Source organism: Megascapheus bottae, chromosome 16 (genome assembly GCF_031878675.1).
Source record: "Megascapheus bottae isolate mThoBot1 chromosome 16, mThoBot2.hap1, whole genome shotgun sequence".
In the NCBI taxonomy this organism is placed as follows: domain Eukaryota; kingdom Metazoa; phylum Chordata; class Mammalia; order Rodentia; family Geomyidae; genus Megascapheus; species Megascapheus bottae.
The window spans coordinates 25,498,114-25,514,289 of NC_143524.1; the positions used below are offsets into that span (position 1 = coordinate 25,498,114).

General features: G+C 34.9%; 1 protein-coding gene across 4 annotated transcripts in view; it reads right to left on the bottom strand.

The window, feature by feature from the left end:
• Positions 1-16,176, bottom strand: part of Mettl15 (methyltransferase 15, mitochondrial 12S rRNA N4-cytidine) — a 116,156-nt gene that overhangs the window by 61,480 nt on the left and 38,500 nt on the right. For all 4 annotated transcript variants that reach the window (XM_090347964.1, XM_090347963.1, XM_090347965.1 and 1 more), the window contains one exon: positions 419-555. In XM_090347964.1, the coding sequence (XP_090204090.1) occupies positions 419-555 (137 nt within the window). The remainder of the gene's footprint in view (positions 1-418; positions 556-16,176) is intronic.

Sequence of the window (16,176 nt, forward strand, 5' to 3'; positions counted from 1 at the left end):
AAAACTTTGTTCTAAAAACTCAAAGGAGGAATGATGAGGAGGAATGGAGGAATGGAATTAGTAGAAATATATTGTATGCATATATGGACACAGCACAATCCCTTTCACAACTGCTCAGGCTAAAAAAATGGGGAAATGTAGTTTGAAAAGCATGGGATATTTCATGAAATATTATGAGAATGTTTCAAACTTGTCTTTCATCTCACTGCTAGGGGCTATTTTCTTATATATCTCATGGATACAGAAAGCACAGATGAAGCTGGATTATTACTTTAAGAGAAACTTTAAACCTACTTGCAGTAATTCTTTTGGGAGGAATAGGAGGAGATGTTTGAGAAAAACACACCAGCTAGGTACAACCAATTCAAAAGAGGTAAACCAAACTATGTAAAAATCAATATACAAGAGCATTACTTACGGATACAATCTTGAAAGCTGTTCCGCTATAGAATAAGCTGTTGGATCTCTGTCTAGGGCATATAGAATAACATCTGATTCCTTCTGAAGAATGGCTCTTGTGTGCCCTCCTGAACCAAATGTCATATCTAAAAAAATCTAAATAATACAGAAAAAGAAAATTACTCCAAGGGTGCTTATCATTAAACTAATTGACAATTTTTAGAATCATATTATTTTTAGGCCTGGAAGCAAAGCGAAAAACAAAATAACTGGAGCTCAATTTTTTTTAATATAAGTGTGGCTCAACTGAGTAACCAATGTAAAAATAAAGGTTACCAATAAAAGAATCCCTTGTACAGAATGGCAAATCAAGATAACACTGTTTTACTATAGAGTCAAACAGGCCACACTACTGTATAGCTTACGTTATAACACTTTCCAGCACCCATCTAGTAATATTATACTTATCCCTCATTATTTGGAGATAACTAAAAATCACTTTACCCCAAGTTTCATTTACCCCAATGAAAACCAAGAGATTTCACAGCAAGAGAAGGAGAAAGGTAGAGACACAAAAAGAATGAATGAATGAGGGCTGGGAGCATGGTCCAGTGGTAGAGTGCTTGTTTAGTATGGTCAAGGCCTTGTGTTTGATTTCCTGGTATCACATACACAGAAAAAGCCAGAAATGGGGCTGTGACGCAAGTGGTAGAACAGTAGCCTTGAAAAAGCTCAAAGACAGTGCCATGTTCCTGAGTTCAAGCTCCAGGACCAGCAAAAAAAAATTAATGACTACACACACACACACACACACACACACACACACTGATGCAAGGTAAGAAAGGGTCCAAGATAACTACTTGGAAGAAGACAAAACCCAAAGCTCATTTATATGTGTGTGTAGAAGCATTAGCTAAAATATGTAAGATTCACTATTATAGAACATCATTGAATAATCCTAATTCAGCCTAAATAGCTTTCAAGAGCCACTTAATATCAGTGTATTCTAATATTACCAACTGATTCATTAATGAAAAGGACACTTCTAAGACATTAATAATGATTGATAATTGATTCTACCATTCAACATTATAAGGCACCATATTTCATTTTCTAATACAGCCTCCTTCTTGCGAAATGTGAAAAAAAATGAGCATTTCTTACTTTAGGGTAGTTTTTTTTAAATAAAATAAAACCAAACGGGGCCTGGGAGTTTGGCCTAGTGGTTAAAGTGCTTGCCTTGCATGCACGAAGACCCGGGTTCAATTCCTTGGTACCACATACATACAAAAAAGCTGGAAGTGGTGCTGAGGCTCAAGTGGTATAGCTCTAGCCTTGAGAAAGTCCAAGGACAGTGCTCAGGCCCTGAGCTCAAGCCCAGGACTGGCAAAAAAAAATAATAAAAATAAATAAATAAATAAATAAATAAATAAAACCAAACGGTATTTTGTGCATATAGTATTTTCACTGTTCTAGAAATGACTTATTCGACTTACTTTTGTCACAATGACTCAACACCTGCACAGTAACTGCAAATCTGACAGGATACAGTATATCCAAAGAATTCTGAAAAAAATCTCAAGCCTTCATTTAACTCACAAGGACACTGAGGTGCTAGAGAGATAAACTGGTAGCTCTTTGAGGACAAAGTTAACATTAAAACTCAGACCCTGTGCTACTTCTATTTCATCTTTTTTTGTTGTTTTGTTTTGTTTTTTTTTGCCAGTTCTGGGCTTGAGCTCAGGGCCTGAGCACTGTCCTTGGATTTTCTCAAGGCTACAGCTTTACCACTTGAGCCTCAGCACCACTTCCGGCTTTTTTCTATGTATGTGGTACCGAGGAATCAAACCCGGGTCTTCATGCATGCTAGGCAAGCACTTTAACCACTAGGCCAAACTCCCAGCCCTTCTATTTCATCTTAAAGAGTATTATTCCCCATTGGAATAAAAACAGCTGTTGTTTGAAAAAGTTTTCTTTCTTGATCTAGGGCTACTATATGTAGGATATTTGCTCCTTAAGTCTCTAACACAGGTCGAAAAAACACTACTGTTTTATAATTTCATATGTTAAAGAACGTTTATGGAGATAAATCTACTTACATAAATCCCAAGGAAAATCAATCACTTTGTACCAACAGAGCTATCTGTAACAGTCAAATGATGAATAGGGGACTTACTGAGAAGCTAGTTTGCAAATGGATCTGAAAATTAAAAGGAAGGAAGGAAGGAAGGAAGGATACAAGGAAAGAAGGAAGGAAGGAAGGGTGAAAAGAGCCACCACCAAAACAATAAAAAACCTAGAGCATTTCAAAATCATAGTATCATAGCATGGTGAAGAAGTGTAAAACGATTTCAAGTCTAATTTCTTTATTATACAATCTGTCCTATCTTTCTAGAATATACTTATCTAGTCTCAATTTGATATCCTTGAAAACTAGCTCAGGCTCCTCACTTGAGATGGGGACGGACAGACGCCAAGTTATTGCCCCAAATCAAACACAGATAAATAAATAATATATTGCTTTTTTAACCCAATAGTTCCAGTCACTGAAATTTTTACACAGGAACCACTCTGTAAAAATTGGACAGAAACATTTTTAGCCAAAAATGGTATGAGGGCAGATATTCCAATTTCATTTTCCTAATGTTGATTAGTCATTTCCAATCTGTGCAAGATTTTTAATAGTAAGTTTCCATCTGAATTTGGAAACAATATGGTGTGGTTTTCACTTTAAAATTTCTTCCTATAAATATATTCTAATATGGCATTTGCTAATTTTGAATTTTTAGAATTGAAAGTGCTTTTTAAAAGATTTTTTTTCTTTTCAGTTAAACTTTACATATGCACTATTAGTTTCATTTTGAACCACATAAATATGACAAGAATACTAAAGTTTGAATTTATTTCAGTTTATAATTAAAAGATATATGGCATTAACTTAAAAACTGCATATAGACCAAATTCAGCATGTACATGCAATGTACAAAGGCCACAGAAAAAAATGCAAAGATATTTTGTATGGATTTCCAGTCCAGTGGGGTCATATTCATTTACACATAAATAAAAATAATACTAGCAAAAGGAGACAAGAGAAGAGAAAAGGGAGAAGGGAGGACATGAGAGATATGGGAAGGAAATGGACCAAGAAATAAAGGTTTACTATGAAAGAAAGAAAAAGGTGGAGTGGGCAGGGTAAGGGGTAAAGGGTAAGGGATAAACAAATGAAGATAAGTGGGTGAGAATGTAATTTTTTTAAAAAAGAACAGGCCTGAAGACCAATGGAATAGAACTGAAGACCCAGATATTAAACCACAGACCTATGGCCACCTAATCTTTGACAAGGGAGTCAAAAAAATAGAATGGAAGAAAGACAGCCTCTTCAACAAGTGGTGCTGGCAGAACTGGTTAAGCACATGCAGAAAACTAAAGTTGGATCCTTCTTTGTCACCCTGTACTAGAATTAACTCAAAATGGATCAAAGACCTGGAGGTAAAAGCTGACACTCTGAAAATTTTACAAGAAGGAATAGGACATACACTAGACCTCCTTGGCACAGGTTGAAACTTTCTTAATAAGGACCAAGAATCACAACAAATCAGAGAAAGGCTGGATAAGTGGGACTGCATTAAACTGCAGAGCTTTTATATGGCAAAGGACATAGCTAGTAAATTAATTAGGAAGCCTACAGAGTGGGAGAAGATCTTCACCAACCTTACAACAGACAAAGGCCTCATATCTAAAATATATCAACAGCTCAAAAAATTGAATCACTCCCAAACTAATCTCCAAAGTAATAACCATCCCATTAAAAGATGGGCCAAAGACTTAAAGAGAGTCTTCTCTGAAGAAGAAACAAAAATGGCCTATAGACACATGAAGAAATGCACAACATCTCTGGTCATAAAAGAAATGCAAATCAAAACAACTCTAAGATTCCACCTCACTCCAGTTAGAATGGCCAGGATCAAGAAAACTAATAACAACAGATGCTGGAGGGGATGTGGCCAGGAGGGATCACTACTACACTGTTGGTGGGAGTGTAAACTCATTCAACCACTATGGAAAGCAGTATGGCAGTGCCTCAAAAGACTAAACATAGAGTTCCCCTATGACCCAGCAATTCCACTACTTGGCATTTACCCAATCATCCAGAAACAAAGACATACTAAATCCACCAGCACAACAATGTTCATTGCAGCACTATTTACAATAGCAAAGATATGGAAACAACCTAGATGTCCCTCAGTTGATGAATGGATCAACAAGATGTGGTATTTGTACACAATGGAATTCTATGCTGCTGTCAGAAAGAGTGGCATTGCCTCATTTGTTAGGAAATGGAAAGACTTAGAAAAGATCATATTAAGTGAAGTAAGCCAGACTCAAAGGAACATGGGCTCAATGGTTTCCCTCATTTGTCATAATCAGTAGAAACCTTGGGCTCTCCTAGCAGAGATTTGCAATAGAGCAAAACCTTGATACAAAAGGCCATATAGAATGATGCTAAATGAAAGGATCTCTAGGATATAGAAACATAAGCCATATAATGAATGATTGTTGTTCTGAAGGTACTATGTTATCTCTCATCTCTTTTGCTGTCCCTTGGTTATCTCATATTGTTACAGTATCTCACTTTGTTACCTGATATATCGGATATATTTGTATTTGGTTATTTGAAATTAGATAGGTAAGGGGGGAAAACAAGATGAGGGGTGGAGACGGGGGGAGGGAAATACGGACCAAGACATGTGAAAGGGTATCAATGTATGGGAATTAATGCATCATCTATCTGGCAAATATCATGTAACCCTTCTATTAATTACAATAAAAAATATATGACAAAAAATAAATTAAAAAAAAGTCAGTGTTTGCTGGCTCATACTTGTAATCCTAGCTACTCAGGAGGCTGAAATCTGAGGATCATGGTTCAAGGCAGCCCAGCACTAAAGTTCAAAGTCAATGAGACTCTTATCTCCAATCAATCACTAGAAACAGAAGTAGAACTGTGGCTCAAGGGTAAGGCTGTAGCCTTGAGCTGAAGAGCTCAGGGACAACGCCCAGGCCCAGAGTTCAAGCCCCACCACAGACAAAAAAAAAAACAAAAAAACAAAAAAACTCAGTGTATATCTTACAAATTTAAGAAAAGTGAGGTAAGGGTTGGGTTGGGAGGGACTGATGAAAAGATTGAAAAGGATGACATTGATTAAGGCGCATTATTTCACGAACTGCTTTGCTGAATGGAAATTCTTTTGCACAACTAAAGATTTTAATTTAATTTAATTAATTAATTTTTTGTGTGTACATTATGGGGCTTGAACTCGCCCAGGCACTGTCCCTGAGCTCTTCAGCTCAAGGCTATCACCCTACCCCTGGGCCTGGGTATTGTTCCTGAACTCTTCAGCTCAAAGCTACTGCCCTAATTTGAGCCAAGCTCCATTTTCCGTTTTCTAGAGTTTAATTGGAGATAAGAGTCTCAGGTCCTTTTGTGCCTGGGCGGGCTCTGAACCTTGACTCTCAGATCTCAGCCTCCTAAGTAGCTAGGATTACAGGTGGTGGCACCACGGGCAAGACTTTAATTTTAATAAAGACAATACTCTTAGGACCGGGCAGGACTTTAATTTTAATAAAGACATAATTTCCTTAGGAGAAAAAAGGATGTGGAAAATAAAGAAAGAATAAGAAGATATAGGATACCTAGAGAAAAAAATTAAGAATTTTAATGTAAGAATACAATTTTTTGTGTGGTAAAACTGAAGTAATAAAAAGATAAATCGCTGGGTGAAGATTTTGAGAAGTCCAAAACAAAACAAATGATATCTACAAATGTTAAAGTATTAATAAATGGTGGTAATCAAGAACTTTGATTTTTTTCACAATATTCTAAGAATATAGTTCATCCTAAGCAAAGGTCTTGATACATTTTGAAAATCCCCAATATTATAGTAATTACATATAATCCATATGCTACCATTAGTTAAATCAGTACACATTTCCAAAAGGCAACAGAGCAGAAAACGTGCCATATAAGTAGGGAGAAATGCTATTTTGACTAAAAAAAAAACAAAAAGTTTGTGGATTTATGTATCTATGTGCTTGTCCATGTAGACGCTTGAGCATATGTGTGTTTCAAGCATTGAAAACTATCTTAGATTTGTATCAGGCTTTTCTTATGTTTTCTAATATATGATTATATTATATAGACTGTCCTTATGGTAATGTATTTACAAATACATATATTAATTAAAACAAATATTGGTGAACATAGAAGGCCAAGCTTAGTCAAGTAATATTTTGAACAAAGATTTTTCCAACCAAACTCACTGTTTATTATTGTGCTGTGATTTGTTTTCTTTATAGTTATCACATAGGTTTATATAAAATGAAATTTAAAAACTCTCAAAAGGACACAAAAGCTATACCACAAACAAAACAATCAAAGCACTCACTGTCTATGTCTTTCCCCATTTTATTAAGGGTATTTGTGTTACTAGGATGACTCATTCTGTCTAAATTCGTAAACATTTAATCTTGCAGCTTCGCCTGTATCCTAGCCACCAAAGAAATCTTTACTTGTCATAACAAAATGTTTCTATCTTCTATTTAAATTAAGTTCTTCAAATACATTAAATTTTTGGAATATTAATTGTGCTGTGCAGCTTCCACTCTTGTGTCACTAGATGAATTTCAGTAATAAATCTAGGTCATGTACAACCAACTTTATACACTTTTTTTTTTTTGCCAGTCCTGGGCTTGAGCTCAGGGCCTGAGGACTGTCCTTGGACTTTCTCAAGTCTAGAGCTCTACCACTTGAGCCTCAGCACCACTTCCGGCTTTTTTCTATATGTGGTACCAAGGAATCGAACCCGGGTCTTCATGCATGCTAGGCAAGCACTTTAACCACTAGGCCAAACTCCCGGCCCCCAAATAACATTAATTTTGCATACATGCACACACACATGACTAGAGTATATTGTATATATGTATTATACATTATTATGTACAATTATGTACAAATATTATGCATATAATCCCAGTCCATGTCATCAGGACTAATAATAAGACAAGATACATGAAAGGAATTTGAAAATATATATGGATATATAACTAAAGGTTATTAAATATTAATAAGATATTTTAACTAAGGAAATGATTACTCACAGAGGCTTCAGTTCCATAAATAGGAACAAAAAACCTGCCTGTCACAAGAAGATCCATGTACTTGGAAACCACAGAGCTGTATGAATGGAAATATTAATACCACACAACAAATATGGCAAAATTTGACTTTATTTGGTGTTAACTGTACTAATCACACATTCTGACTTACAATATTAACTGTTCAAGAAAGTTGAAAACTGAAGTACTTATAATTTATAATAAAAAGAATATTGTAATGGGTTATGATAATCTAGTTTCTTTTGTTTCCCTCAGATATGGGGATAAGAATATAATCCTTTAGTTGAGTTTAAATTTTTTGTAAGTTTGTTCTTGCCATTTCAATTCTTTAAAAATCTATTGTTAGAAAAGTGCATGGATTTTATCTTCAAATTTCATTTATATGTTTTTTAGATTGAAAGATACATAAAACAAATAAAATTGACATCTTTCATTTTATTCTTTTCAATACTTATTTCAGAATTTTGCTATAAACCTTACAGTTTGGAATAAATAATGAACTGTCAACATTCTTTGTCTCTAGAAGTATGGTTCCTTTTTCTAAATGGCTGTATAGCAATCAACAACAAAAAGAAAACAAAAACATACATTAAGAGGTCTTTTCTTGAAAAGAATAATTTAAAATTATCATTAATGAACAGCATTACATCAGTTTTTAAATAACTACTGATCAAGAAAAATAAAGGAGCCAATAAAGTATTATCAACATTTAAGAGCTGATCAATAACATTAACTCCACAAACAGGCTTCTTCATGGTACTCCAGCAGGAGCCCTGGAAAAAGAAATTATAAATCAATAGCACTGAAAAAAATATATGAAATCTGTTTGAAAGAAATTTGAAGTAATGGCTTCATAAGTGCTTCTGCAATGCCAACAGAGATTGATTGTGATCAATTTTTTTTCTTTCATTTTATTGAAATTTCGTTAGTTTCATAGAACAAATCATAGAATATTCTCATATGGCATACTAGGGATAGTGCATAAAGTGTGAGGGTTACTGTACTAACAAACTAATCACCACAGGGAATCATCAAATTGGAATTATTCCCTTATAGAAGCTTACCCCTGTAAATGTTCACCAGTTTATACTGCTATTGATGGCATCCTGATGGAGTCAGAAGGCTTTCAAATTTTGTCACATATTATTACTTGCTTACTGATTAATTGAGACTAATAATGGCCTAGATTTGTTTGTATTTGTCAAAGTAAGACCTGAAGAATCTGATACAAAGAGTTTAGACTCAAAACTACAAAATTCAAATTAAAGCTCTAGGCGAAATCCTTAGAGGTATTCCATGATACCTTTCTTCAAAAATAATATTAAAAAAATAAAAAAACAAAAATAAAATTTTACATTGACGTTAGATACAGTCCCATATCTGTAGGTTTTGTTTCCACCTCTGGGAAATAAAAGCTGATGTTGCACAGGATAGTACTCATTAAAAAGACCAAAATATCATTGTGTAGTTCAAGTTATTAGTGACTTTCTATTCCTAAATTTTAAAACAATATGTTAAAGAAATAAATGAAATTTAGAATTAGAAACCCATCTAAATTATTTAACATTTCTTGTGGGTTCTTGAGGGGTACTAAAATTTGCCACGTATTTACTGGCACCAGGTTTCAGTCAGTTTATATGTTTCTGTTTAATACAAGCTGAAATGTTCTTGAAGACAAAGCAACAGTAAAATAAGTTATATAACTAAAGGAGGCATTGGAAATATTATGGTAAAATATATTTCCCAAATATAAGTCATAAAAATATGATAAGATGAATGAATTAGTAAAAAATCAGTTTATGAGCCAGTGAAGTGGCTCACGCCTGTCAACCTAGCTAATCAAGGGGCTGAGATCTGAGGATCAAGGTTCAATGGGAAGTGGGGCTTGGCTGAAGGGTAGGGTGGTACCCTTGAGCTGAAGAGCTCAGGGACAGCGCCCAGGCCGAGTTCAAGTCAAGACCCACACACACACACACAAAAAAAATCAGTTTATGGCTTTGCACATACCAATGTTCCACTAGCCATCCACTGACAACCATGGTCAACTCTTCAGTGTTAGATATTGCCACAATGGCTGGCTCTTGGGCCACAAGTCCTTTGAATTTTTAGCAAAGTTACAAAGAGAGGAGCAAGTGTGCTCAATCATTAAGTACTTAAGAGAAGGGATTAGAAGGGATCTAAGAGTTTCTAGTTTCACAGACTTATTCCATGACTTGTGCCAGCAGAGCAAGTGTTAACTTTATTAGATTAAGAAACACCTAACTGTAATCCCAGCTACTTAGGAGGCTGAGATCTGAGGACCTCAGTTCAAAACCAGCCTGGGAACTAAAATCCAACAGACTCTTATCTCCAACTAATCTCTAGAAAACAGGAATTGGGGGAAGTGGCCGAAGTGGCACTGTGGCTCAAGGGGTAGGGTGGTAGCCTTGAGCTGAAGAGCTCCAGGTTCAGAGTCCAAGCCCCATGACCCAAAAAAGAAAAGAAAAAATAAACACCTGGAGGCTGGGAGGCTTAGTGGTAGGGTGCTTGTCTAGCATGTATGAAGTCCTGAATCCTAGGTATGACATACACAGAAAAAGCTGGAAGTGATGCTGTGACTCAAGGTCACAGAAAGCCTATGAGCAGTGCTCAGGCCCTGAGTTCAAGCCCCCGGGACTGGCAACCTCCCCCCTACTCCCCCCCACACACCTAGGTTAATAAAACACACCTCTTGGTTTACTTGTAAAGGTATTTCCACAAAAGCAGATCATGACTTAATGAATATATTAATCACTTGGTTGATTAATTCATAATATGAAGGCATTACTGGAAGATGGTAAGAAGCAGGTGGGGGAGTAGTTGGAGGAAGTCACTGGAATGCATGCTTTTATGAGCTATACCTTTCCCTGAACCATTTGTAGATCCTGCTTTTCTCTGATTAGCAGTCTCCATAACATGAACTTGTTTATTCCAATACATAGTCCCAATCACTATATATGACATCTCTGAAACTGTGAGCCAAATTAAATCCTTCTATTCATATAATACTGAAGTCAGGTATTTTGAAATGGTGATAAGAAAAGTAAGTAACAGTCGGGTGAGGTGGCTCACACCCATAATCCTAGCTACTCAGGAGGCTGAGATCTGAGGATTAAAGTTCAAAACCAGCCCAGGCACTAAAGAATGGTCAGACTCTTATCTCCAACTAATCATTCGAAAATGGGAAGTGGGTCTGAGGCTCAAGGGGTAAGGTAGCCTTAAGCTGAAGAGCTAAGGGATAACACCCTGAGCTTAAGAGCTCAGGGATAGCACCCAGACCTAGATTTCATGACCAACAACAAGGCAGAAACAAAAGAAACTAACACATTCACATATGTTGGACAATATCTTTATATTACAAATTAATTATCCGTATCTTTGGAAATCATTATTTATTCTAGCCCTTAGACCATTTTCAAGTTCTATAAAACAAAATAAGCAGCTAAGCACTGGTGATTCCTCAATATAATATTAGATACTCAGGAGGGTGAAATTTGAGGATCTCAGATTACAGCCAGCCTAAATAGACTGGGGCTGGGAAGGTAGCTCAGTGGTAGAGGGAGTACTTGCCAAACATGCCTGAAGCCCTGGGTTCATTCCTCAGTACCATATACATAGAAAAAGCTCCAAGTGATGCTGTGGCTCAAGTGGTAGAGCACTAGACTTAAGCACAGAAAGGCTCAGGGATAGAGTTCAGGCCCTGAGTTCAAGCTTATGATTGGCAAAAAAAAAAAAAAAAAAAAAAAAGGACATACATACCTGTAAATCATGTGGTCTCCTGAGTAGCTAACATTACAGGCATGAGCCACGGGCACCTGGCCAATTTACACTCTTATATACAGCTGAAGAAAGCATAAGCACACTAAATCATCCACCAATAGCACTGTTTGGCTCCATCTGACTCAATAATGATAGTCAGGTATAACTTGGGAAGACACATGAACATTCCAAAAATATGTATGAGTAGGTTCATATCAGCTCTATTTACTATTTAAAAACTCTCAAAAAAAAGCCAATCAACAGAGGACAAAAAATGATTAAATAATCTATATGATATTGTAATAAAAATGAACTACCAATGAACTGAATGAAAATACAAACTTATATAATGGTACCTAGCCAATTTTTTGTTTTTAATCCATCTCCATCAATCCACTCAGCCATCCAAAATCAAGCTACATTATATGAATCTTCAGGATTTCATATTTGAGATCTAAAGGGAATGAAGGAGATCTAAATTCCAACAGACCCCATCACTTTATCATAATGGGAGAAAAAAATCAATGAATATTAATAACCAATAAAACATCCAACTTCAAAACAACTTCCTAATTCATCTTATGTAAATGGAGCAGTAAAATTCTACAATTCCCAGGTTTCTTTGTTATGATTTTTCACAGGCAAATCATTCTTCATACCTAATACATATAACCAAAATGTTGGGCCTACATTGCCATATTTCATATTAAATACAGCTTTTAGCATACACAGAAAACATTTTACTTAGATTCTTCACACAAGCTGAAACACTTGTCTCAAATGAAACATCTGCTTTGCCAACAAATGTTTCAAATTAAATACACTTCTTTCAATCCGCTTTGTAGAAGCCAGCATTTTTATTTTATTTTAAGCCAAGGATTCTAAAAAATTAACTATGCTAAATTTTGTAATAGAGGACCCTATTCACTGATGGAAATTATATTTACAATACAATATCTGATTTCTTTAAAGATATAGTAAATAGTTTAAACTAAAAATTAGAGGTGGAAGTATAGCTCAGTGGTAAAGAACTTGCCAATATAGGAATTAGAAAAGAAAAGCGAAAATGAAGACAACGGGAGAGAGAAGGAAGGAGGGAAGGAAAAAACAGGGGAAAGTAAGGATAGAAAAGAAGGAAGGGAGAGGAGAGATAAGGAAGGAGTAGGGAAAAGGAAGGAATAATAAAGGAAAGATGGGAGGGAAGAAGGAAGGAAGGCAGAAAGGGAGATAAAAGGGCAGAGGGAGGAAAGAAGGAAAAGAGGACATGAGAGAAAAGGAAGAGAGGGATGGAGAAGAGAAGAGAGGTGCAAGGCAAAGAGAGGAAGGAACTGAAGAAATAAATAATTACAAAATGACAGGGGGTGACTGATCAAGACATAATGTATGTATGTATAAGTGTAGAAATTGGTATCAACAAACAAGGAAGTAACTACAAAACTTGTATTAGCATAACATTCTGCCTAGAAAGTCCAACTATGAATTATTATATGTATAAAAGGTAAATAGTTCATCAAATTCATGTTTTGTGAATTTTGAAAATATTTTAAAAGTAATATCTGATGATCATTGTAAAACTGTCCACTTTAAAAAGATAAACACTGACATTTAGTTAATGTATTTTCTGCACCAGTTTTCTACATTGTTCTTTTCTACGGATTCTTATTTTTATAAGAAATAGACAGTATTCAGTTTTCTTATGTCAAATGTCAGGTAGTTGACTTTCAACATGTTTACATTAACTACTCAAGGTCATGTAGCTAATGACTGGCAGATTAGCCAAATATACTTGGCTGCTAAGACTATTATTGCATGCTATGTATATATACATGAACACATATATATTACCTTCTAAGATTGCAAATTATGTGATGTATAATTACAGTTAATAAAATTTTCTAATGTAGAATAATGAATGATCATCATAATCTACTGATTATAACTTTAACAATTAACGATAACATTATATCAATAATTTAATACCTGTTGCTATAAAGTTTAATATCCATTAATATATATCTATTATTTGTATTAGTAATTGTTTAATAATTATATTTTTCCAGTCCAGGGCTTGAGCGCTGGGCCTGAGGACTGTCCTTGGGCTTTTTCAGGGCTGGAGCTCTACCACTTGAGCCCCAGCACCACTTCCGGCTTTTTTTCTATGTATGTTGTACCAAGGAATTGAACCCGGGTTTTCATCCATGCTAGACAAGCACTTTACCGCTAGGTCAAACTCCTGGCCAATAATTAAATTTATAGCTAATAAATCTTTTATTTAGACAGTATCCTAAAACATCTTCTAATATTAACTGATTTTTAGCAATTAATTGATTTAACAATTACAAACCTGGCACCATTGTCTCACACCTATAATCCTAACCTTCTCAGGAAGTTAAGATCTGAAGATTGCAGTTCAAAGCCAGTGTGGACACTAACGTCCATGAGACTCATCTCCAATTAACCACCAGAAAACAGGAAGTGGCTCTGTGAATCAAGTGGTAGAGCAGTAGCCTTCAGCTAAAGAGCTCAGGGACAGCACCTAAGTCCAGAGTTAAAGCCCCACAACCAAGAAAAATAAATAAATAAACATATATATATATATATCCCTATGCTAATTTTGCAGATAAACTGAAATGTAGAGTAAAGATTTCCAAAGCACAGCTAGAACCAGGATTCCAACTCAGACACTGGAGTTCTGCAATAAGAGAGAGGTCTTTTTAGATGAAAGAAGTAAAACAGATCATGATTTGAAGGGCTACAGCAATTAGGTGGCCATACTTACTATGACAAGAGGTGTGGATTTAAAAATAAAAAAGAGTTGTATAAAATGTTAAAATTGTTAAATAAACTATTAAATGATTGTTAAATAAATAATAAATTGTAAAACAATTGTTAAATAAATTCCAAGTAAGTCTTTAATTCAGAGGTATATATACATATCTATATGTATGTATATATATATATATATATATCTCAGGGTTCATAGTTGAGATCTTACATAAAGTAGTCTGAAATGAGTATTATCAACACTATATATTATGAATTAATTTGAATATTACAGTAAGTTTAAGATATTTAATATTCAAAAATAGGAACAAAAATTAGGCAAAATTTAAATTAAAAAAAACTAGTGTGAAAAATCATTGCTAACAATGATTCAAAATCCACAAGATATGGCTCAAGTGGTAGAGGGCAGACTCTGAGAGCCAGCTTGAGAAAAAGACACTAAGGAAGAATGCCAAATGATTTATGTAAAATACCCCAATCCTGTAAGGGAAATGAGACTGGTCCATTGCATTCCTGAGGGGGAAATGTGATTTCTCACTCCTGTGCAGGCACTGCACATAGTGACTTCTTTCTAATTATCATGGCCTTGAAAATGGGAAAATGAGTAACTCTACAATGAAGCTACATACATATGCTTCATCTTGACATTGAAGTTTAATAAAAAAAAAAATAAGGTTAAAATAAATTGTAAGGATGCAACTGATAACCAATAACTGAGTGTCAATTCTCCTTGTAAGACATGTTTAGAGAAAGGCAGAGTTCTTCACAACCAAACTAAAATTAAAAATAAAAATATGCATATATAAACATATATATAAATAGATATACATATATGTGTATAAATATAGCTATATCTACAAATCTGGAAAATGAGAGATATTCTCTTCAAAGCTCTTGTTTTCTCAGGTACTGCATTTTTTTCATATCCCCATATTTGTTTTTTCTATTTATCTATTTTTGAGAAGAAATGTTTGTGACTACACAGTCTCAACATATTAAGACAATCAAAATTCCAGAACTGTGTGCAACTCAATGTAAAATTTAATATCTGTTAATATAGATTTAATATTGATTTAGAGTACCTAACAATATCTGAGACAATGATTAAAACAACTTATCCACCTCTCCAACAGTCTTTTCATCTCAAAAGGGCTGATTTAATATTCACTGGGCTACTGAGACAATAAAATGTAAAATAGAATGTAAAGAATTAACCAAGGGCTGGGTGCCAGGGGCTCATATCTATCTGTAATTCTAGCTACTCTGGAGGCTGAGATCTGAGGATTGTGGTTAAAAACCTGCCCAGGCATGAAAGTCTGAGAGTCTTATCTACAATTAGCCACCAGAAAACCAGAAGTGGTGCTGTGGCTCAAGTGATAGAGCGTTAGCCTTAAGCTGAAGAGCTCAGGGACAGCACCCAGTCCAAGAGTTCAAGTCCCAGGATCAACAACAAAAGAAGAAGAAAAAAGAAGTAGCCAAGGAGAATTATCATCTAGAATGATACTTATTGAAATGAACTCCAAGAAATGGTAGCAAGAGGATTTTTATTGTACAATAAGGAAGTATGTTTTATGTCATTTTCCAGTTACGTTTTGTTTAAAAAAAGAAAATCTATGTAAGTACATTTGACAAAGCTTTTCACATACATTTTCCCTTGTGAAAAATACCGCCTCTTAGTATTGAAATTACCTGTTGCCACTTAAGAAGTCACAGGAAAAAATTTAATAAGATGTAAACCAGCATGGACAAATATGAGAGATATAAACAATTATCCAGAAATAGAAAAGATCTTACATACAAAACACCTTGTAAAAAACAGCCAAGAAAAGCAAAATAGGTCTCAGCTTTCCTTAGAATATAGGAAGAGACTGAACAAAGTGAATAAAGGTTGGAAGTTTATATAAGGACTAGTGGAATATGACTCCTCTTCCTTTCGATGGATTTATAAGATAGGAAATTCCCTTTCTGGAGATTAGTCAGACATAGATTCTAGGTCAGCTGGCACAATAGAAGACTACAAAATATGCTAAAATTAATATT